The 27,109-nt window shown below is 46.6% G+C and overlaps 1 protein-coding gene across 1 annotated transcript in view; it reads left to right on the top strand.

Moving 5' to 3' along the window:
• LOC115176884 (synaptic vesicle glycoprotein 2A) overlaps positions 1-27,109 on the top strand; it is an 83,142-nt gene that overhangs the window by 30,111 nt on the left and 25,922 nt on the right. Inside the window, exon 2 of the mRNA XM_029737240.1 lies at positions 18,330-19,097. Within this exon, the coding sequence (XP_029593100.1) occupies positions 18,491-19,097 (607 nt within the window). The 5' untranslated portion in view covers positions 18,330-18,490. The remainder of the gene's footprint in view (positions 1-18,329; positions 19,098-27,109) is intronic.

The following is a 27,109-nucleotide window of genomic DNA, read 5'->3' as shown; positions in this document are numbered from 1 at the left end:
TCACTAGACCACACTAGACACACACTAGACCACACTAGACACTCACTAGACCACACTACACACTCACTAGACTCACACCTGACCACACTAGACAACACTAGACACTCATTAGACCACACTAGACCACACTAGACCACACTAGACACTCACTAGACACTCACTAGACCCACACTAGACCACACTAGACACTCACTAGACGCTCACTAGACCACACTAGAAACTCACTAGACCACACTAGACCACACTAGACCACACTAGACACTCACTAGACCACACTAGACACTCACTAGACTCACACCTGACCACACTAGACCACACTTGACACTCATTAGACCACACTAGACCACACTAGACCACACTAGACACTCACTAAACACACACTAGACCACACTAGACACTCACTAAACACACACTAGACCACACTAGACACTCACTAGACAGACACTAGACAACACTAGACACACACTAGACCACACTAGACCACACTAGACCACACTAGACCACACTAGACACTCACTAGACAGACACTAGACCACACTAGACACACACTAGACACACACTAGACCACACTAGATGCTCACTAGACACACACTAGACCACACTAGACACACACTAGACCACACTAGACCACACTAGACTAACACTAGACCACACTAGACTACACCTGACCACACTAGACCACACTAGACACACACTAGACCACACTAGACACACACTAGACAGACACTTGACCACACTAGACACACACTAGACCACACTAGATGCTCACTAGACAGACACTAGACCACACTAGACACACACTAGACCACACTAGACCACACCTGACCACACTAGACCACACTAGACACACACTAGACCACACTAGACCACACTAGACAGACACTAGACCACACTAGACCACACTAGACCACACCTGACCACACTAGACACACACTAGACAACAATAGATGCTCACTAGACACACACTAGACCACACTAGACACACACTAGACCACACTAGACCACACTAGATGCTCACTAGACACACACTAGACCACACTAGACACACACTAGACCACACTAGACCACACTAGACTCACAGTAGACCACACTAGACCACACCTGACCACACTAGACCACACTAGACACACACTAGACCACATCTGACCACACTAGACCACACTAGACACTCACTAGACACACACTAGACCACACTAGACACTCACTAGACAGACACTAGACCACACTAGACACACACTAGACCACACTAGACCACACTAGACACACACTAGACCACACTAGACCACACTAGACAGACACTAGACCACACTAGACACACACTAGACCACACTAGACCACACTAGACACACACTAGACCACACTAGACCACACTAGACAGACACTAGACCACACTAGACACACAATAGACCTCACTAGACAGACACTAGACCACACTAGACACACACTAGACACTCACTAGACACACACTAGATCACACTAGACACACACTAGACCACACTAGACACTCACTAGACCACACTAGACACTCACTAGACCACACTAGACACTCACTAGACCCACACTAGACCACACTAGACACTCACTAGACCACACTAGACACTCACTAGACCACACTAGACACTCACTAGACCACACTAGACACTCACTAGACCACACTAGACACTTACTAGACCGCACTAGACACTCACTAGACCACACTAGACACTCACTAGACCACACTAGACACTCACTAGACACACACTAGACACACTAGACCATACTAGACTCACACTAGACACACACTAGACACTCACTAGACACTCACTAGACACACACTAGACCACATTAGACAATCACTAGACACACACTAGACCACACTAGACACTCACTAGACAGACACTAGACCACACTAGACACACACTAGACCACACTAGTCACTCACTAGACAGACACTAGACCACACTAGACACACACTAGACACTCACTAGACCCTCACTAGACACACACTAGACACTCACTAGACACTCACTAGACACACACTAGACCACACTAGACACTCACTAGACCACACTAGACACTCACTAAACACAAACTAGACCACACTAGACACTCACTAGACAGACACTAGACCACACTAGACCACACTAGACCACACTAGACCACACTAGACACTCACTAGACCACACTAGACACTCACTAGACACACACTAGACACACTAGACCATACTAGACTCACACTAGACCACACTAGACCACACTAGACACTCACTAGACACACACTAGACCACACTAGACACTCACTAGACACACACTAGACCACACTAGACACTCACTAGACAGACACTAGACCACACTAGACACACACTAGACCACACTAGACACTCACTAGACAGACACTAGACCACACTAGACACACACTAGACACTTACTAGACACTCACTAGACACTCACTAGACACTCACTAGACACACACTAGACCACACTAGACACTCACTAGACCACACTAGACACTCACTAAACACACACTAGACCACACTAGACACTCACTAAACACACACTAGACCACACTAGACACTCACTAGACAGACACTAGACAACACTAGACACACACTAGACCACACTAGACCACACTAGACCACACTAGACCACACTAGACACTCACTAGACAGACACTAGACCACACTAGACACACACTAGACACACACTAGACCACACTAGATGCTCACTAGACACACACTAGACCACACTAGACACACACTAGACCACACTAGACCACACTAGACTAACACTAGACCACACTAGACTACACCTGACCACACTAGACCACACTAGACACACACTAGACCACACTAGACCACACTAGACAGACACTAGACCACACTAGACACACACTAGACCACACTAGACACACACTAGACAGACACTTGACCACACTAGACACACACTAGACCACACTAGATGCTCACTAGACAGACACTAGACCACACTAGACACACACTAGACCACACTAGACAACACCTGACCACACTAGACCACACTAGACACACACTAGACCACACTAGACCACACTAGACAGACACTAGACCACACTAGACCACACTAGACCACACCTGACCACACTAGACACACACTAGACAACACTAGATGCACACTAGACACACACTAGACCACACTAGACACACACTAGACCACACTAGACCACACTAGATGCTCACTAGACACACACTAGACCACACTAGACACACACTAGACCACACTAGACCACACTAGACTCACAGTAGACCACACTAGACCACACCTGACCACACTAGACCACACTAGACACACACTAGACCACATCTGACCACACTAGACCAAACTAGACACTCACTAGACACACACTAGACCACACTAGACACTCACTAGACAGACACTAGACCACACTAGACACACACTAGACCACACTAGACCACACTAGACACACACTAGACCACACTAGACCACACTAGACAGACACTAGACCACACTAGACACACACTAGACCACACTAGACACACACTAGACCACACTAGACCACACTAGACAGACACTAGACAGACACTAGACCACACTAGACACACAATAGACAGACACTAGACCACACTAGACACACACTAGACACACACTAGACACTCACTAGACACACACTAGATCACACTAGACACTCACTAGACACACACTAGACGTTCACTAGACACACACTAGACCACACTAGACGCTCACTAGACCACACTAGACACACACTAGACCACACTAGACCACACTAGACACTCACTAGACCACACCAGACCACACTAGACACTCATTAGACCCACACTAGACCACACTAGACACTCACTAGACACTCACTAGACCACACTAGACACACACTAGACCACACTAGACACTCACTAGACCACACTACACACTCACTAGACTCACACCTGACCACACTAGACAACACTAGACACTCATTAGACCACACTAGACCACACTAGACCACACTAGACACTCACTAGACACTCACTAGACCCACACTAGACCACACTAGACACTCACTAGACGCTCACTAGACCACACTAGAAACTCACTAGACCACACTAGACCACACTAGACCACACTAGACACTCACTAAACCACACTAGACACACACTAGACCACAGTAGACACTCACTAGACACACACTAGATCACACTAGACACTCACTAGACTCACACCTGACCACACTAGACCACAGTAGACACTCACTAGACACACACTAGATCACACTAGACACTCACTAGACACTCACTAGACCACACTAGACACACACTAGACCACACTAGACCACACTAGACACTCACTAGACCACACTAGACACTCACTAGACTCACACCTGACCACACTAGACCACACTTGACACTCATTAGACCACACTAGACCACACTAGACCACACTAGACACTCACTAAACACACACTAGACCACACTAGACACTCACTAAACACACACTAGACCACACTAGACACTCACTAGACAGACACTAGACAACACTAGACACACACTAGACCACACTAGACCACACTAGACCACACTAGACCACACTAGACACTCACTAGACAGACACTAGACCACACTAGACACACACTAGACACACACTAGACCACACTAGATGCTCACTAGACACACACTAGACCACACTAGACACACACTAGACCACACTAGACCACACTAGACTAACACTAGACCACACTAGACTACACCTGACCACACTAGACCACACTAGACACACACTAGACCACACTAGACCACACTAGACAGACACTAGACCACACTAGACACACACTAGACCACACTAGACACACACTAGACAGACACTTGACCACACTAGACACACACTAGACCACACTAGATGCTCACTAGACAGACACTAGACCACACTAGACACACACTAGACCACACTAGACCACACCTGACCACACTAGACCACACTAGACACACACTAGACCACACTAGACCACACTAGACAGACACTAGACCACACTAGACCACACTAGACCACACCTGACCAAATCAAATCAAATCAAATCAAATTTATTTATATAGCCCTTCGTACATCAGCTGAAATCTCAAAGTGCTGTACAGAAACCCAGCCTAAAACCCCAAACAGCAAGCAATGCATGTGAAAGAAGCACGGTGGCTGGGAAAAACTCCCTAGGAAAAACTCCTGAGAAAGGCCAAAAACCTAGGAAGAAACCTAGAGAGGAACCAGGCTATGAGGGGTGGCCAGTCCTCTTCTGGCTGTGCCGGGTGGATATTATAACAGAACATGGTCAAGATGTTAAAATGTTCGTAAATGACCAGCATGGTCAAATAATAATAATCATAGTAATTGTCGAGGGTGCAACAAGCACGTCCGGTGAACAGGTCAGGGTTCCGTAGCCGCAGGCAGAACAGTTGAAACTGGAGCAGCAGCATGGCCAGGTGGACTGGGGACAGCAAGGAGTCATCATGCCAGGTAGTCCTAGGGCTCAGGTCCTCTGAGAGAAAGAAAGAAAGAAAGAAAGAAAGAAAGAAAGAAAGAAAGAAAGAAAGAGAGAATTAGAGAGAGCATATTTACATTCACACAGGACACTGGATAAGACAAGAGAATACTCCAGATGTAACAGACTGACCCTAGCCCCCCGACACATAAACTACTGCAGCATAAATACTGGAGGCTGAGACAGGAGGGATCAGAAGACACTGTGGCCCCATCCGATGATACCCCCGGACAGGGCCAAACAGGCAGGATATAACCCCACCCACTTTGCCAAAGCACAGCCCCCACACCACTAGAGGGATATCTACAACCACCAACTTACCGTCCGAAGACAAGGCCGAGTATAGCCCACAAAGATGTCTGCCACGGCACAACCCAGGGGGGGGCGCCAACCCTAGACCACACTAGACACACACTAGACAACACTAGATGCTCACTAGACACACACTAGACCACACTAGACACACACTAGACCACACTAGACCACACTAGATGCTCACTAGACACACACTAGACCACACTAGACACACACTAGACCACACTAGACCACACTAGACTCACAGTAGACCACACTAGACCACACCTGACCACACTAAACCACACTAGACACACACTAGACCACATCTGACCACACTAGACCACACTAGACACTCACTAGACACACACTAGACCACACTAGACACTCACTAGACAGACACTAGACCACACTAGACACACACTAGACCACACTAGACCACACTAGACACACACTAGACCACACTAGACCACACTAGACAGACACTAGACCACACTAGACACACACTAGACCACACTAGACCACACTAGACACACACTAGACCACACTAGACCACACTAGACAGACACTAGACCACACTAGACACACAATAGACCTCACTAGACAGACACTAGACCACACTAGACACACACTAGACACTCACTAGACACACACTAGATCACACTAGACACTCACTAGACACACACTAGACGTTCACTAGACACACACTAGACCACACTAGACGCTCACTAGACCACACTAGACACACACTAGACCACACTAGACCACACTAGACACTCACTAGACCACACCAGACCACACTAGACACTCATTAGACCCACACTAGACCACACTAGACACTCACTAGACACTCACTAGACCACACTAGACACACACTAGACCACACTAGACACTCACTAGACCACACTACACACTCACTAGACTCACACCTGACCACACTAGACAACACTAGACACTCATTAGACCACACTAGACCACACTAGACCACACTAGACACTCACTAGACACTCACTAGACCCACACTAGACCACACTAGACACTCACTAGACGCTCACTAGACCACACTAGAAACTCACTAGACCACACTAGACCACACTAGACCACACTAGACACTCACTAGACCACACTAGACACTCACTAGACTCACACCTGACCACACTAGACCACACTTGACACTCATTAGACCACACTAGACCACACTAGACCACACTAGACACTCACTAAACACACACTAGACCACACTAGACACTCACTAAACACACACTAGACCACACTAGACACTCACTAGACAGACACTAGACAACACTAGACACACACTAGACCACACTAGACCACACTAGACCACACTAGACCACACTAGACACTCACTAGACAGACACTAGACCACACTAGACACACACTAGACACACACTAGACCACACTAGATGCTCACTAGACACACACTAGACCACACTAGACACACACTAGACCACACTAGACCACACTAGACTAACACTAGACCACACTAGACTACACCTGACCACACTAGACCACACTAGACACACACTAGACCACACTAGACCACACTAGACAGACACTAGACCACACTAGACACACACTAGACCACACTAGACACACACTAGACAGACACTTGACCACACTAGACACACACTAGACCACACTAGATGCTCACTAGACAGACACTAGACCACACTAGACACACACTAGACCACACTAGACCACACCTGACCACACTAGACCACACTAGACACACACTAGACCACACTAGACCACACTAGACAGACACTAGACCACACTAGACCACACTAGACCACACCTGACCACACTAGACACACACTAGACAACAATAGATGCTCACTAGACACACACTAGACCACACTAGACACACACTAGACCACACTAGACCACACTAGATGCTCACTAGACACACACTAGACCACACTAGACACACACTAGACCACACTAGACCACACTAGACTCACAGTAGACCACACTAGACCACACCTGACCACACTAGACCACACTAGACACACACTAGACCACATCTGACCACACTAGACCACACTAGACACTCACTAGACACACACTAGACCACACTAGACACTCACTAGACAGACACTAGACCACACTAGACACACACTAGACCACACTAGACCACACTAGACACACACTAGACCACACTAGACCACACTAGACAGACACTAGACCACACTAGACACACACTAGACCACACTAGACCACACTAGACACACACTAGACCACACTAGACCACACTAGACAGACACTAGACCACACTAGACACACAATAGACCTCACTAGACAGACACTAGACCACACTAGACACACACTAGACACTCACTAGACACACACTAGATCACACTAGACACTCACTAGACACACACTAGACGTTCACTAGACACACACTAGACCACACTAGACGCTCACTAGACCACACTAGACACACACTAGACCACACTAGACCACACTAGACACTCACTAGACCACACCAGACCACACTAGACACTCATTAGACCCACACTAGACCACACTAGACACTCACTAGACACTCACTAGACCACACTAGACACACACTAGACCACACTAGACACTCACTAGACCACACTACACACTCACTAGACTCACACCTGACCACACTAGACAACACTAGACACTCATTAGACCACACTAGACCACACTAGACACTCACTAGACACTCACTAGACCCACACTAGACCACACTAGACACTCACTAGACGCTCACTAGACCACACTAGAAACTCACTAGACCACACTAGACCACACTAGACCACACTAGACACTCACTAAACCACACTAGACACACACTAGACCACAGTAGACACTCACTAGACACACACTAGATCACACTAGACACTCACTAGACTCACACCTGACCACACTAGACCACAGTAGACACTCACTAGACACACACTAGATCACACTAGACACTCACTAGACACTCACTAGACCACACTAGACACACACTAGACCACACTAGACCACACTAGACACTCACTAGACCACACTAGACACTCACTAGACTCACACCTGACCACACTAGACCACACTTGACACTCATTAGACCACACTAGACCACACTAGACCACACTAGACACTCACTAGACCCACACTAGACCACACTAGACACTCACTAGACACTCACTAGACCCACACTAGACCGCACTACACACTCACTAGACACTCACTAGACCACATTAGACACTCACTAGACCACACTAGACCACACTAGACCACACTAGACACTCACTAGACCACACTAGACACACACTAGACCACAGTAGACACTCACTAGACACACACTAGACCACACTAGACCACACTAGACACACACTAAACCACACTAGACATTCACTAGACCACACTAGACACACACTAGACCACACTAGACACACACTAAACCACACTAGACATTCACTAGACCACACTAGACAGACACTAGACCACACTAGACACTCACTAGACCACACTAGACCACACTAGACACTCACTAGACCCACACTAAACCACACTAGACACACACTAGACCACACTAGACACTCACTAGACGCTCACTAGACCACACTAGAAACTCACTAGACCACACTAGACCACACTAGACCACACTAGACACTCACTAGACCACACTAGACACACACTAGACCACAGTAGACACTGACTAGACACACACTAGATCACACTAGACACTCACTAGACTCACACCTGACCACACTAGACCACACTAGACACTCATTAGACCCACACTAGACCACACTAGAAACTCACTAGACACTCACTAGACCACACTAGACACACACTAGACCACACTAGACCACACTAGACCACACTAGACACACACTAGACCACACTAGACACACACTAGACCACACTAGACACACACTAAACCACACTAGACACTCACTAGACCCACACTAGACACTCACTAGACCACACTAGACACTCACTAGACACACACTAGACCACACTAGACACTCACTAGACCCACACTAGACCACAGTAGACACACACTAGACCACACTAGACACTCACTAGACCACACTAGACCATACTAGACACTCACTAGACCCACACTAGACCACACTAGACACACACTAGACCACACTAGACACTCACTAGACACACACTAGACACACACTAGACCACACTTGACCACACTAGACCACACTAGACTACACTAGACACACACTAGACACTCACTAGAAACACACTAGACCACACTAGACACTCACTAGACAGACACTAGACCACACTAGACACACACTAGACCACACTAGACACACACTAGATCACACTAGACACTCACTAGACACACACTAGACGCTCACTAGACACACACTAGACCACACTAGACGCTCACTAGACCACACTAGACACACACTAGACCACACTAGACCACACTAGACCACACTAGACACTCACTAGACCACACTACACACTCACTAGACTCACACCTGACCACACTAGACCACACCAAACACACACTAGACCACACTAGACCACACTAGACCACACTAGACACTCACTAGACCACACTACACACTCACTAGACTCACACCTGACCACACTAGACCACACTAGACACTCATTAGACCACACTAGACCACACTAGACACTCACTAGACACTCACTAGACCCACACTAGACCACACTAGACACTCACTAGACGCTCACTAGACCACACTAGACACTCACTAGACTACACTAGACCACACTAGACACTCACTAGACCACACTAGACACACACTAGACCACAGTAGACACTCACTAGACACACACTAGATCACACTAGACACTCACTAGACTCACACCTGACCACACTAGACCACACTAGACACTCATTAGACCCACACTAGACCACACTAGACACTCACTAGACACTCACTAGACCACACTAGACACACACTAGACCACACTAGACCACACTAGACACTCACTAGACCACACTAGACACTCACTAGACTCACACCTGACCACACTAGACCACACTTGACACTCATTAGACCACACTAGACCACACTAGACCACACTAGACACTCACTAGACCCACACTAGACCACACTAGACACTCACTAGACACTCACTAGACCCACACTAGACCGCACTAGACACTCACTAGACACTCACTAGACCACACTAGACACTCACTAGACCACACTAGACCACACTAGACACTCACTAGACCACACTAGACACACACTAGACCACAGTAGACACTCACTAGACACACACTAGACCACACTAGACAGACACTAGACCACACTAGACACACACTAGACCACACTAGACACACACTAGACCACACTAGACACACACTAAACCACACTAGACACTCACTAGACCCACACTAGACACTCACTAGACCACACTAGACACTCACTAGACACACACTAGACCACACTAGACACTCACTAGACCCACACTAGACACACACTAGACCACACTAGACACACACTCAACCACACTAGACACTCACTAGACCACACTAGACAGACACTAGACCACACTAGACACTCACTAGACCACACTAGACCCACACTAGACCACACTAGACACTCACTAGACCACACTAGACACTCACTAGACCACACTAGACACACACTAGACCACACTAGACACACAGTAAACCACACTAGACACTCACTAGACCCACACTAGACACTCACTAGACCACACTAGACCACACTAAACCACACTAGACACACACTAAACCACACTAGACACTCACAAGACCCACACTAGACACTCACTAGACCCACAGTAGACACTCACTAGACCCACACTAGACCACACTAGACACACTCTAGACCACACTAGACACTCACTAGACCACACTAGACACACATTAGACCACACCAGACACACACTAGACCACACTAGACCACACTAGACACTCACTAGACCCACACTATACCACACTAGACCACACTAGACACACACTAGACCACACTAGACCACACTAGACCACACTAGACACTCACTAGACCCACACTAGACCACACTAGACACTCACTACACCCACACTAGACCACACTAGACACTCACTAGACCACACTAGACACTCACTAGACATACACTAGACCACACTATACGCTCACTAGACCACACTAGACACACACTAGACCACAGTAGACACTCACTAGACACACACTAGACCACACTAGACACTCACTAGACCATACTAGACAGACACTAGACCACACTAGACACTCACTAGACCACACTAGACAGTCACTAGACACACACTAGACCACACTAGACCACACTAGACACACACTAGACCACACTAGACACACACTAGACCACACTAGACACACACTAGACAACACTAGATGCTCACTAGACACACACTAGACCACACTAGACACACACTAGACCACACTAGACCACACTAGATGCTCACTAGACACACACTAGACCACACTAGACACACACTAGACCACACTAGACCACACTAGACTCACAGTAGACCACACTAGACCACACCTGACCACACTAGACCACACTAGACACACACTAGACCACATCTGACCACACTAGACCACACTAGACACTCACTAGACACACACTAGACCACACTAGACACTCACTAGACAGACACTAGACCACACTAGACACACACTAGACCACACTAGACCACACTAGACACACACTAGACCACACTAGACCACACTAGACAGACACTAGACCACACTAGACACACACTAGACCACACTAGACCACACTAGACACACACTAGACCACACTAGACCACACTAGACAGACACTAGACCACACTAGACACACAATAGACCTCACTAGACAGACACTAGACCACACTAGACACACACTAGACACTCACTAGACACACACTAGATCACACTAGACACTCACTAGACACACACTAGACGTTCACTAGACACACACTAGACCACACTAGACGCTCACTAGACCACACTAGACACACACTAGACCACACTAGACCACACTAGACACTCACTAGACCACACCAGACCACACTAGACACTCATTAGACCCACACTAGACCACACTAGACACTCACTAGACACTCACTAGACCACACTAGACACACACTAGACCACACTAGACACTCACTAGACCACACTACACACTCACTAGACTCACACCTGACCACACTAGACAACACTAGACACTCATTAGACCACACTAGACCACACTAGACCACACTAGACACTCACTAGACACTCACTAGACCCACACTAGACCACACTAGACACTCACTAGACGCTCACTAGACCACACTAGAAACTCACTAGACCACACTAGACCACACTAGACCACACTAGACACTCACTAAACCACACTAGACACACACTAGACCACAGTAGACACTCACTAGACACACACTAGATCACACTAGACACTCACTAGACTCACACCTGACCACACTAGACCACAGTAGACACTCACTAGACACACACTAGATCACACTAGACACTCACTAGACACTCACTAGACCACACTAGACACACACTAGACCACACTAGACCACACTAGACACTCACTAGACCACACTAGACACTCACTAGACTCACACCTTACCACACTAGACCACACTTGACACTCATTAGACCACACTAGACCACACTAGACACTCACTAGACCCACACTAGACCACACTAGACACTCACTAGACACTCACTAGACCCACACTAGACCGCACTAGACACTCACTAGACACTCACTAGACCACATTAGACACTCACTAGACCACACTAGACCACACTAGACCACACTAGACACTCACTAGACCACACTAGACACACATTAGACCACAGTAGACACTCACTAGACACACACTAGACCACACTAGACAGACACTAGACCACACTAGACACACACTAGACCACACTAGACACTCACTAGACCCACACTAGACCACACTAGACACTCACTAGACACACACTAGACCACACTAGACACTCACTAGACCCACACTAGACACACACTAGACCACACTAGACACACACTAAACCACACTAGACATTCACTAGACCACACTAGACAGACACTAGACCACACTAGACACTCACTAGACCACACTAGACCACACTAGACACTCACTAGACCCACACTAGACCACACTAGACACACACTAGACCACACTAGACACTCACTAGACGCTCACTAGACCACACTAGAAACTCACTAGACCACACTAGACCACACTAGACCACACTAGACACTCACTAGACCACACTAGACACACACTAGACCACAGTAGACACTCACTAGACACACACTAGATCACACTAGACACTCACTAGACTCACACCTGACCACACTAGACCACACTAGACACTCATTAGACCCACACTAGACCACACTAGAAACTCACTAGACACTCACTAGACCACACTAGACACACACTAGACCACACTAGACCACACTAGACCACACTAGACACACACTAGACCACACTAGACACACACTAGACCACACTAGACACACACTAAACCACAATAGACACTCACTAGACCCACACTAGACACTCACTAGACCACACTAGACACTCACTAGACACACACTAGACCACACTAGACACTCACTAGACCCACACTAGACCACAGTAGACACACACTAGACCACACTAGACACTCACTAGACCACACTAGACCACACTAGACACTCACTAGACCCACACTAGACCACACTAGACCCACACTAGACCACACTAGACACTCACTAGACACACACTAGACACACACTAGAGCACACTTGACCACACTAGACCACACTAGACTACACTAGACACACACTAGACACTCACTAGAAACACACTAGACCATACTAGACACTCACTAGACAGACACTAGACCACACTAGACACACACTAGACCACACTAGACACACACTAGACCTCACTAGACAGACACTAGACCACACTAGACACACACTAGACACTCACTAGACACACACTAGATCACACTAGACACTCACTAGACACACACTAGACGCTCACTAGACACACACTAGACCACACTAGACGCTCACTAGACCACACTAGACACACACTAGACCACACTAGACCACACTAGACACTCACTAGACCACACTACACACTCACTAGACTCACACCTGACCACACTAGACCACACTAGACACTCATTAGACCACACTAGACCACACTAGACACTCACTAGACACTCACTAAACCCACACTAGACCACACTAGACACTCACTAGACGCTCACTAGACCACACTAGACACTCACTAGACTACACTAGACCACACTAGACACTCACTAGACCACACTAGACACACACTAGACCACAGTAGACACTCACTAGACACACACTAGATCACACTAGACACTCACTAGACTCACACCTGACCACACTAGACCACACTAGACACTCATTAGACCCACACTAGACCACACTAGACACTCACTAGACACTCACTAGACCACACTAGACACACACTAGACCACACTAGACCACACTAGACACTCACTAGACCACACTAGACACTCACTAGACTCACACCTGACCACACTAGACCACACTAGACACTCATTAGACCACACTAGACCACACTAGACACTCACTAGACACTCACTAGACCCACACTAGACCACACTAGACACTCACTAGACGCTCACTAGACCACACTAGACACTCACTAGACTACACTAGACCACACTAGACACTCACTAGACCACACTAGACACACACTAGACCACAGTAGACACTCACTAGACACACACTAGATCACACTAGACACTCACTAGACTCACACCTGACCACACTAGACCACACTAGACACTCATTAGACCCACACTAGACCACACTAGACACTCACTAGACACTCACTAGACCACACTAGACACTCACTAGACCACACTAGACACACACTAGACCACAGTAGACACTCACTAGACACACACTAGATCACACTAGACACTCACTAGACTCACACCTTACCACACTAGACCACACTAGACACTCATTAGACCCACACTAGACCACACTAGACACTCACTAGACACTCACTAGACCACACTAGACCACACTTGACACTCATTAGACCACACTAGACCACACTAGACCACACTAGACACTCACTAGACCCACACTAGACCACACTAGACACTCACTAGACTCTCACTAGACCCACACTAGACCGCACTAGACACTCACTAGACACTCACTAGACCACACTAGACAGACACTAGACCACACTAGACACACACTAGACCACACTAGACACACACTAGACCACACTAGACACACACTAAACCACACTAGACACTCACTAGACCCACACTAGACACTCACTAGACCACACTAGACACTCACTAGACACACACTAGACCACACTAGACACTCACTAGACCCACACTAGACACACACTAGACCACACTAGACACACACTCAACCACACTAGACACTCACTAGACCACACTAGACAGACACTAGACCACACTAGACACTCACTAGACCACACTAGACCCACACTAGACCACACTAGACACTCACTAGACCACACTAGACACTCACTAGACCACACTAGACACACACTAGACCACACTAGACACACAGTAAACCACACTAGACACTCACTAGACCCACACTAGACACTCACTAGACCACACTAGACCACACTAAACCACACTAGACACACACTAAACCACACTAGACACTCACAAGACCCACACTAGACACTCACTAGACCCACAGTAGACACTCACTAGACCCACACTAGACCACACTAGACACACTCTAGACCACACTAGACACTCACTAGACCACACTAGACACACATTAGACCACACCAGACACACACTAGACCACACTAGACCACACTAGACACTCACTAGACCCACACTATACCACACTAGACCACACTAGACACACACTAGACCACACTAGACCACACTAGACCACACTAGACACTCACTAGACCCACACTAGACCACACTAGACACTCACTACACCCACACTAGACCACACTAGACACTCACTAGACCACACTAGACACTCACTAGACATACACTAGACCACACTATACGCTCACTAGACCACACTAGACACACACTAGACCACAGTAGACACTCACTAGACACACACTAGACCACACTAGACACTCACTAGACCATACTAGACAGACACTAGACCACACTAGACACTCACTAGACCACACTAGACAGTCACTAGACACACACTAGACCACACTAGACCACACTAGACACACACTAGACCACACTAGACACACACTAGACCACACTAGACACACACTAAACCACACTAGACACTCACTAGACCCACACTCGACACTCACTAGACCACACTAGACACTCACTAGACCACACTAGACACTCACTAGACCACACTAGACGCTCACTAGACCCACACTAGACCACACTAGACACTCACTAGACCACACTAGACACTCACTAGACCACACTAGACACTCACTAGACCCACACTAGACACTCACTAGACCCACACTAGACCACACTAGACCACACTAGACACTCACTAGACCACACTAGACCACACTAGACACACACTAGACACTCACTAGACACACACTAGGCAAACTTAGATAACATTATTTCCACATCAGTTCACTGAATACCACAAGATGATTTTTAAGTTGATATAGCTGAAGGACTAAGCTATCTCCCAACAGAAACTGGTAGTGTTACCTAATTACCTACAGCTGCTCATCAGATTAATGCATTCCTCTGCTGGACATATAGGCTTATATCACCCCATTCTCCAGATTGTCAGACAGGAAATACTAATGTCTCTTTGTAGACTTCCTGGGAACAAATGTAATTGCAGTGCTCCTAACTGGGCCGTCAGTGTCGCGGTATGTTCCCTTGAAGGTTTGATTCAAGCCGAGAGCCATTGGAAATGCCATGCTGTGACTTGTGGATGGGCTGGGAGAGAGCTATGAGATAACTGGTGCTCAATCAATGCAGGCCACTGAGGTAGAACAGGAGCTCTTCTGTCATTTTCTACTTAAAGCTGTCATTTCCACTTATTAAGGACATTACATTGGGTCAGATAAGGTGGGCTGACTGGGCTCAGCCATAGGAATAAGGCCATTTGTTGAGAATCATGAATACAGGTATTGAGAACCTCCATGCGGTTACTGACTTCTCTTGAGTTTGTCTTTCTGTGGCATGTGCAGCACAGGAGGCAGGACGGATCATAATAATGGCTGGAATGGAGGAAATGGAATGGTGTCAAACACGTGTTTGATGTGTTCGATACCGTTCCATTTATTCTGTTCAAGCCATTACTATGAGCCCGACCTCCCAATTAAGGTGCCACCGGCCATCTGTCATGTACAGACGCAGGTGTATACTCTTATGAAAATTACAACAGTATGGAAACACCATAGTTTGTATTTCTTGATTGAAAGTTGGAGTGAGAATGAGTGAGAATTGTGATGGACAGTTGATGCTGCGTAGTTTCTTTCCACAGTGTTGGAGGTGCCGTTCTAACACAATCCTCTCTTTCATTCCAGCTCTCAATTTGGAGGAAAATATTCTGTCTGTAGCTGATAAAGGAGCTGTCCGTGGCGCTGAATTCCAGATCCACAGATATCCCCAGTGCACACCCATGCCCTTGTGCCACTCCTGATATCTCCTGTTCCTAGCAGCAACCAACCTCACCGCCAGAGCCAAGATGGATGACGGCTACGGACGAGACGGACGGCAGGACTTCATCCGTGGCGCCAAAGACATCGCTAAGGTGGTGAAGAAGCAGGCGGGCAAGAAGGTGGGCCGCAGTGTGGACAAAATGGCAGACGAGTACACCAAGCGCTCATACAAGCGCTTCGAGGAAGAGGACGATGATGACGACTACCCCGTGCAGCAGAACCAAGATGGCGATGGCTACTACCGCAACGACAGCCGGGCCAACGATGACGAGGGTGGCCACAGCGACTCCACGGAAGGTCACGACGAAGACGATGAGATCTACGAGGGCGAGTACCAGGGGATCCCCCGGGCGGATTCCGGCAAAACGGGTCCGGTGGACGGGATGGCCCCCCAAGCTCAGATCAGGGACCTGGCCCAGTTCGAGGCGGAGAGGAGGAAGGATCAGGAGGAGCTGGCCCAGCAGTACGAGACCATCCTGCAGGAGTGTGGCCATGGGAAGTTCCAGTGGACGCTGTACTTTGTGCTGGGGCTGGCCCTCATGGCAGACGGTGTGGAGATCTTCGTGGTGGGCTTTGTGCTGCCCAGCGCAGAGAAGGACATGTGTCTGTCAGAGGAAAGCAAGGGCATGTTGGGTAAGATGGTTCTAATGGCCAGCTTAATATTGATTATTCTAACTGTATTACTCTCTCTCTATTCCGGTTCCCTTATTCTTCTTTCCCACCTTGTTTATTCGCTCTTTAGCCCTCACTGTCTTTTTCCCTCTCACTCTTTTTTCCCTTTGACTCTCTTTTTCCCTCTCACTCTCTTAGCCCTCTCACTCTTTTTCCCTCTCACTCTCTTTTTCACCTGTCTCTTTTTCCCTCTCACTCTCTTTTTCCCTCTCACTTTCTTTTTCTCTCTCACTCTCTTTTTCCCTCTCACTCTCTTTAGTCCTCTAACTCTCTTTATCCCTCTCACTCTCTTATCCCTCTCACTCTCTTATCCCTTTCACTCTTTTTCTTTTTCTCTTTAAACCTCTCACTCTCTTTAGTCCTCTAACTCTCTTTATCCCTCTCACTCTTTTTCCCTCTCATTCTCTTTTTCACCTGTCTCTCTTTTTCCCTCTCACTCTCTTTTTTTTTGCTCTCACTCTCTTTAGTCCTCTAACTCTCTTTACCCCTCTCACTCTCTTATCCCTCTCACTCTCTTATCCCTCTCACTCTTTTTCCCTCTCACTCTTTTTTCCCTTTGACTCTCTTTTTCCCTCTCACTCTCTTAGCCCTCTCACTCTTTTTCCCTCTCACTCTCTTTTTCACCTGTCTCTTTTTCCCTCTCACTCTCTTTTTCCCTCTCACTTTCTTTTTCTCTCTCACTCTCTTTTTCCCTCTCACTCTTTTTCCCTCTCACTCTCTTTTTCACCTGTCTCTTTTTCCCTCTCACTCTCTTTTTCCCTCTCACTCTTTTTTCCCTTTGACTCTCTTTTTCCCTCTCACTCTCTTAGCCCTCTCACTCATTTTCCCTCTCACTCTCTTTTTCACCTGTCTCTTTTTCCCTCTCACTCTCTTTTTCCCTCTCACTCTCTTTTTCCCTCTCACTTTCTTTTTCTCTCTCACTCTCTTTTTCCCTCTCACTCTCTTTAGTCCTCTAACTCTCTTTATCCCTCTCACTCTTTTTCCCTCTCATTCTCTTTTTCACCTGTCTCTCTTTTTCCCTCTCACTCTCTTTTTTTTTGCTCTCACTCTCTTTAGTCCTCTAACTCTCTTTACCCCTCTCACTCTCTTATTCCTCTCACTCTCTTATCCCTCTCACTCTTTTTCCCTCTCACTCTCTTTTTCACCTGTCTCTCTTTTTCCCTCTCACTCTCTTTAGTCCTCTAACTCTTTAAACCTTTCACTCTCTTTAGTCCTCTAACTCTCTTTTTCCCTCTCACTCTCTTATCCCTCTCACTCTCTTATCCCTCTCACTCTCTTATCCCTCTCACCCTCTCACTCTTTTTCCCTCTCACTCTCTTTTTCACCTGTCTCTCTTTTTCCCTCTCACTCTCTTTTTCCCTCTCACTTTCTTTTTCTCTCTCACTCTCTTTTTCCCTCTCACTCTCTTTAGTCCTCTCACTCTCTTTTTCCCTCTCACTCTCTTTTTCCCTCTCACTCGTTAGTCCTCTCACTCTCTTTAGCCCTCTCACTCTCTTTATCCCTCTCACTCTATTTAGTCCTCTCATTCTATTTAGTACTCTCACTTTCTTTACCCCTCGCACTCTCTTTAGCCCTCTCACTCTATTTTGTCCTCTCACCCTCTTTTCCCCTCTCACTCTCTTTAGCCCTCTCCCTCTATTTAGTCCTCTCCCTCTATTTAGTCCTCTCCCTCTCTTTAGTCCTCTCACTCGCTTTAGCCCTCTCACTATCTTTATCCCTCTCACTCTATTTAGTCTTCTCACTCTCTTTAGTCCTCTCACTCTCTTTTTACCTCTCACTCTCTTTATCCCTCTCACTCTATTTAGTCCTCTCACTCTATTTAGTCCTCTCACTCTCTTTAGCCCTCTCACTCTCTTTAGTCCTCTCACTCTATTTAGTCCTCTCACTCTCTTTAGCCCTCTAACTCTCTTTAGCCCTCTCACTCACTTTATCCCTCTCACTCTCTTTAGCCCTCTCACTCTCTTTAGTCCTCTCACTCTATTTAGTCCTCTAACTCTCTTTACCCCTCTCACTCTCTTATCCCTCTCACTCTCTTATCCCTCTCACTCTTTTTCCCTCTCACTCCCTTTTTCACCTGTCTCTCTTTTTCCCTCTCACTCTCTTTTTCCCTCTCACTCTCTTTTTCCCTCTCACTCTTTAGTCCTCTCACTCTCTTTAGCCCTCTCACTCTCTTTATCCCTCTCACTCTATTTAGTCCTCTCACTCTCTTTAGTCCTCTCACTCTCTTTTTACCTCTCACTCTCTTTAGCCCTCTCACTCTATTTAGTCCTCTCCCTCTATTTCGTCCTCTCACTCTCTTTAGCCCTCTCACTCTCTTTAGCCCTCACTCACTTTATCCCTCTCACTCTCTTTAGCCCTCTCACTCTCTTTAGTCCTCTCACTCTATTTAGTCCTCTCACTCTCTTTAGCCCTCTAACTCTCTTTAGCCCTCTCACTCACTTTATCCCTCTCACTCTCTTTAGCCCTCTCACTCTCTTTAGTCCTCTCATTCTATTTAGTCCTCTCACTCGCTTTAGCCCTCTCACTCTATTTAGCCCTCACTCTCTTTAGTCCTCTCGCTCACTTTATCCCTCTCACTCTCTTTAGCCCTCTCACTCTCTTTAGCCCTCTCACTCTATTTAGTCCTCTCACTCACTTTATCCCTCTCACTCTCTTTAGCCCTCTCACTCTCTTTAATCCTCTCACTCTATTTAGTCCTCTCACTCTCTTTAGCCCTCTCACTCTATTTAGCCCTCACTCTCTTTAGTCCTCTCGCTCACTTTATCCCTCTCACTCTCTTTAGCCCTCTCACTCTCTTTAGCCCTCTCACTCTATTTAGTCCTCTCACTCACTTTATCCCTCTCACTCTCTTTAGTCCTCTCACTCTCTTTAGTCCTCTCACTCTATTTAGTCCTCTCACTCTCTTTAGCCATCTCACTCTCTTTAGCCCTCTCACTCACTTTATCCCTCTCACTCTCTTTAGCCCTCTCACTCTCTTTAGCACGCTCACTCTCTTTATCCCTCTCACTCTATTTAGTCCTCTCACTCTATTTAGCCCTCTCACTCTATTTCGTCCTCTCACTCTATTTAGTCCTCTCACTCTATTTCGTCCTCTCACTCTATTTAGTCCTCTCACTCTATTTAGTCCTCTCACTCTATTTAGTCCTCTCACTCTATTTAGTCCTCTCACTCTATTTAGCCCTCTCACTCTGTTTAGCCCTCTCACTCTATTTAGTCCTCTCACTCTATTTAGTCCTCTCACTCTATTTAGTCCTCTCACTCTATTTAGCCCTCTCACTCTGTTTAGCCCTCACTCTATTTAGTCCTCTCACTCTATTTAGTCCTCTCACTCTATTTAGTCCTCTCACTCTATTTAGCCCTCTCACTCTGTTTAGCCCTCTCACTCTATTTAGTCCTCTCACTCTATTTAGTCCTCTCACTCTATTTAGTCCTCTCACGGTCTTCATCAGTTTTTGTCTGCATCTCTTTATTCCCTACAAAAGCAAGCTTGAGTTCAAAGAGGTATCCTAATCAAGGGATACTTCGGGATTTTGGCAATGAGGCATGCGTGCTAGTAGATACCCATAGACTTCCAGTCATTGCGCTAACACTAGTTAGCATTGACTCGAGAAACTACCTCTAATGTCCTTCATACCGGGCTCCCGAGTGGCGCAGTGGTCTAGGGCATTGCATCTCAGTGCAAGAGGCATCACTACAGTCCTTGGTTTGATTCCAGGCTGTATCACATCCGGCAGTGATTGGGATTCGCATAGAGCGGCGCACAGTTGTCCGGGTTTTGCCGGGGCAGGCCGTCATTGTAAATAAGAATTTGTTCTTAACTGACTTGTCTAGTTAAATAAAACGAGACATAAAAATAGTATCCAGAAATTCATCTGATGCTGGGGAAGTAGATAAAGGGCCGCATTGCCAAAATCCTGAAGTATCCCTTTAATATAAATTGTTCCCCATGCCACATTTTCCCCATACTCTTATTATTTTAACACACTTTATATGGGTTTACAGTATCTAAAGGCCTTTAGCATTCACTGCCCATGTAACTACTGAACGCCCCCTTTAATTCTCAAACCATCTCTGAAATCCAAGCCAAATCCAAGCCAAATCCTATACATGCTTTGGTTCAGGTGTTTTATAGCAGAATATACTGCACACTGGAGACCATAGCATAGGCCCATTAAGAGAATGGTGTGTGCAGTGTGAAGTTACTCATGTGACCATTTCCCTTCCTGGGGGACAATGTCCATTCCATGCCTAACACACCATCTGTCTTTGGCCATTCAGCAAGGACACAATGAACGAGGGCTATGGTCCTAACACATTCAACTCATTCTCCATTTTTACTGGCAGGCTGTGTTGTGCATGTTGTTTTTTATCGATTCGTTTTGTTTGTCTTGTTGCTTTTTGTTTGATGTGGGGAGTGAGGTAAGCGTATTGAATGGCGTGTTCAAAGGGTCATGTTTTTATAGCATAGCAGAATTGAGAATGGTTTCAAACAACCTCTCTCCATCACCGTTACGTTCTCCTCTATTGTTGTTCGGCCAAAAGTCATACTGATCCATATTGATTATTTTGTCAATGGCAGTTTTTGCTCATATTTAGATTGATTCAGTGAATGATCATATACACTCCACATAACACTGCCATAGAGATGACTCATTTGACATCCAGTCATGCATGTGTGGGTTGTTTTCTAGTCGACATATGGCATGTGTGCATGCTTTCGTATGTAATGGATGTGTAGGTATGGACCCAGCAGTGACACCCCCCGCATGTGCTCTGGCAGGCGTATATGTTTGTGTTTGTGTCTGTGTGAACTGTATGTGTGGTCTCTGGCTGACGACTGGCTTGCATGTGTATCTCTCTCGCCCTCTCTCGCTCTCTCTCTCTCTCTATGTCCCTCACTGGGTCTCTGTACGTGCTGTGTTGGGGGAGCCAGTATGGAAACAAGGCCCTTGGTCTCTCCCCTGTTACACAACATGCCTGACTCATGCTGGAGTGCTTCACTCATGTATGCCGCTGTGCCGCCCATGGGTCCTAGTGTCCTCGCTGTTCCCTCCTCCCTGCCTGCCATTGTGTTACCCTGCCTGCCATTGTATTAGTAGTCAGAATAGACCACTGTTATTGTTGTCAAGGAGCCAGTCTCTTTAACCTGACGCACTCTGGCGGAACCACACAGTGTGTGTGTGTGTGTGTGTGTGTGTGTGTGTGTGTGTGTGTGTGTGTGTGTGTGTGTGTGTGTGTGTGTGTGTGTGTGTGTGTGTGTGTGTGTGTGCGATAATGACCATAATATATCCACCCCTGGTGCACCCGTCCAGCAGCAGTAAGCATCCACAATAGTCAAAGAGGTGAATTTGGAAATCGTGACACTGTGCTTGGAACATCCATTTTTTCACGAAAGACAGAAAGGTACATAGCTACAGATGCATTGTTACATTTCTCTTTGTAGAACGCAAATGGAGAATCTTTGGTTGCCATTTTGCACTAGTACTGTCTGCCGCTCAGCAAGAGATTTCTGGGGAACTGCTGGAGATGTAGCTGTACGATTTCACTGTCAGACAGATTTAACACAGTTGAGCAGATGCACTTCATTTCTACTGACAAGCAATATCAAGACTCCATTTTCTAAAATGATACCATTGTGTCTTGTTGACAGTGTGGTTATATTCAAACCGTTAGTCATGGTGCCTTTTCTCTTTACCGTGGTGATGTTTTCAAGGTGGATGTCAACTTAGCCATAACCTTGGGGAAATTCACATTGTCCCTTTGGTCTTTTCGTTGTGTGCTTGTCTCTTGTTTTCAGATAGCTCGGCTGGTAGCCCTGAGGGTAAAGAGAACCTTTCTCTCCTGGTGTCTCCTTGGCCTTTAGATAAACATGGCAGAGATGGAAGGAGGGAGAGAGGGATGATTAAAAAAGGGCTAGACCGTGACAGCAGAGCAGAGGTGTGTGTCTGTTTTACTCAGCAAAGCAAGGAGGAACATGGTTAGCATTTAAGGAACTGTGAAGGCAGTGTGTTAGCATATTAGCAATGGAAGATGTAGAGCTTTTTAGCAAGGGTAGAGCCATGTTAGCGTTTAGTGATGCGTGATGGATGTAGTAGTGTATTAGAAAACGATCTTAGCATTGGTAGTATTATATTAGCATTTGGGATATTTTAGGGAACAGAATGTCCTATGTTCAGTGTGCAACATCAGCATTTTAACAATGTACAGCAAAGTAGGAAGCATTTTAGCTTTTGCAAAGAAAACAGTAACACCATGGTAGATTTATACTGCTTTTTTACGAGAGGACAGAATTTGTGAGAGTAGTAGCATTTTGACTGTAATGGTGATGGTCAACTAAATCAACTGGCACAATGCTCTCTACTCTATGAAGGATCCTCTGCCCCAGGCTCACTCAAAAAAGCCCTGTACGCTCTCGCAGAAAGGGGAAAATGGCTACTAATAGCACCCACAATGAGAATCCTACCAGATATTCAGGTCCCCTTCAACTGTGAGAAAGTAAACTGTGTATGACTGCATTGTAGTGCCATCATTTGGGTCTATTACCGGTGATTGGAACAGAAATGCAATCATCTCATTCTTTCAAATGCAATTACATTCATGTTATATGGTATGCACTTTGCTATCATCAGAATCACATGGAATCAATAACAATCTATGTACATTAAAGCTGCTTTTCATCATCAGTAAATAGGTGAATCTCTCTCTCTCTCTCTCACACACACACACACACACACACACACACACACACACACACACACACACACACACACACACACACACACACACACACACACACACACACACACACACACACACACACACTCCTCCATAGCCCTGCAGCCTCAGTGAGCTCTGTCACCGCGCTGCAGCTCACAGATTGTGGACTCCCTCCTCTCATCACTCTCTCTCTTCTCCTCCTCTCCCCTCCCCTCCCCTCCCCACATCCTATTTTCTCTTTTGAATCATGTGGAGCTCAGCTGTCTGGAAGGCTCCTCCTACCTCTCTCTCTCTCTGGCTCTCTCTCTCTCCCATCTTTCTCTCTCTCTCTCTAACTGCCTCCCATGGGAGTCTCCCCTACTGTTTCCGTGATCCTCTTGGGTACAGTAAACAGATTCAACTTTGGTTACCAACAGCACTCAGAGTTGGCAGAATGATAACAGACCACCATTGGATGCAAGCCGGAACTACAGAATGAATATTGTAACAAACTCACTCAATTATGCATGAATGAAAAATAAACATTAGCGATGTTTATGAGTGCTACTTTAGGCTACTGTATGTTTCATCATGGGATCCGTAGCCAATATGCCACAATTTGTAAAATGCCTAATATGAAGTATGGAAGGGGTATCATGGCAGAATTCACAAGCCATCTGTGAATATCTCCTCAACTATAGCATTTTTTTTTGTGAGTGTATTTTATACAGTTGCCATTGGCAACCATTATTTAAAAATTGCAAATCATTTATTTTGTCAGGTCTTCTATTTTAGACCTGTTGGCATTTTTAATATTCTCCCGCTGTATTAGTAATAAAAGGCCTGTAGATGTATTTTTCAGGCCGTGTCAGACTGACTCAATTCACCAGGAACAATCTCTCACAACATTAAAAGATAAAGCATTTATCACACCCTATGTGATTTCCTCTGTGGATGGGCTATTGCATTCCGGCCTGTCCCTGGGATGTGCTGCTGACTGTGGCTGCGATAGCCTTGGTGGCTAACTTGACGACAGAAATACAGATACAGAGATTGAGGCTACTTTTGACCAGAGCCCTATGACCAAAGCCCTAATGGCCCTGGTCAAAATAAGTGCACTATACAGGAAGTAGGGTACCATTTGGGAAGCACTGAGCGATACAGTGAGCGCTAGGGTAGATTGAGGATCAGCACCACAGACAGCTCCCCCAGCAGAGCTCTGCTCCCCCTATAGGCCAGGGAAGAGAGGGAGCGAGGCACAGCCACCCAGGCCACTG

This window comes from Salmo trutta, chromosome 37, assembly GCF_901001165.1.
Source record: "Salmo trutta chromosome 37, fSalTru1.1, whole genome shotgun sequence".
In the NCBI taxonomy this organism is placed as follows: domain Eukaryota; kingdom Metazoa; phylum Chordata; class Actinopteri; order Salmoniformes; family Salmonidae; genus Salmo; species Salmo trutta.
This window is presented reverse-complemented; position numbering and strand designations above follow the sequence as displayed.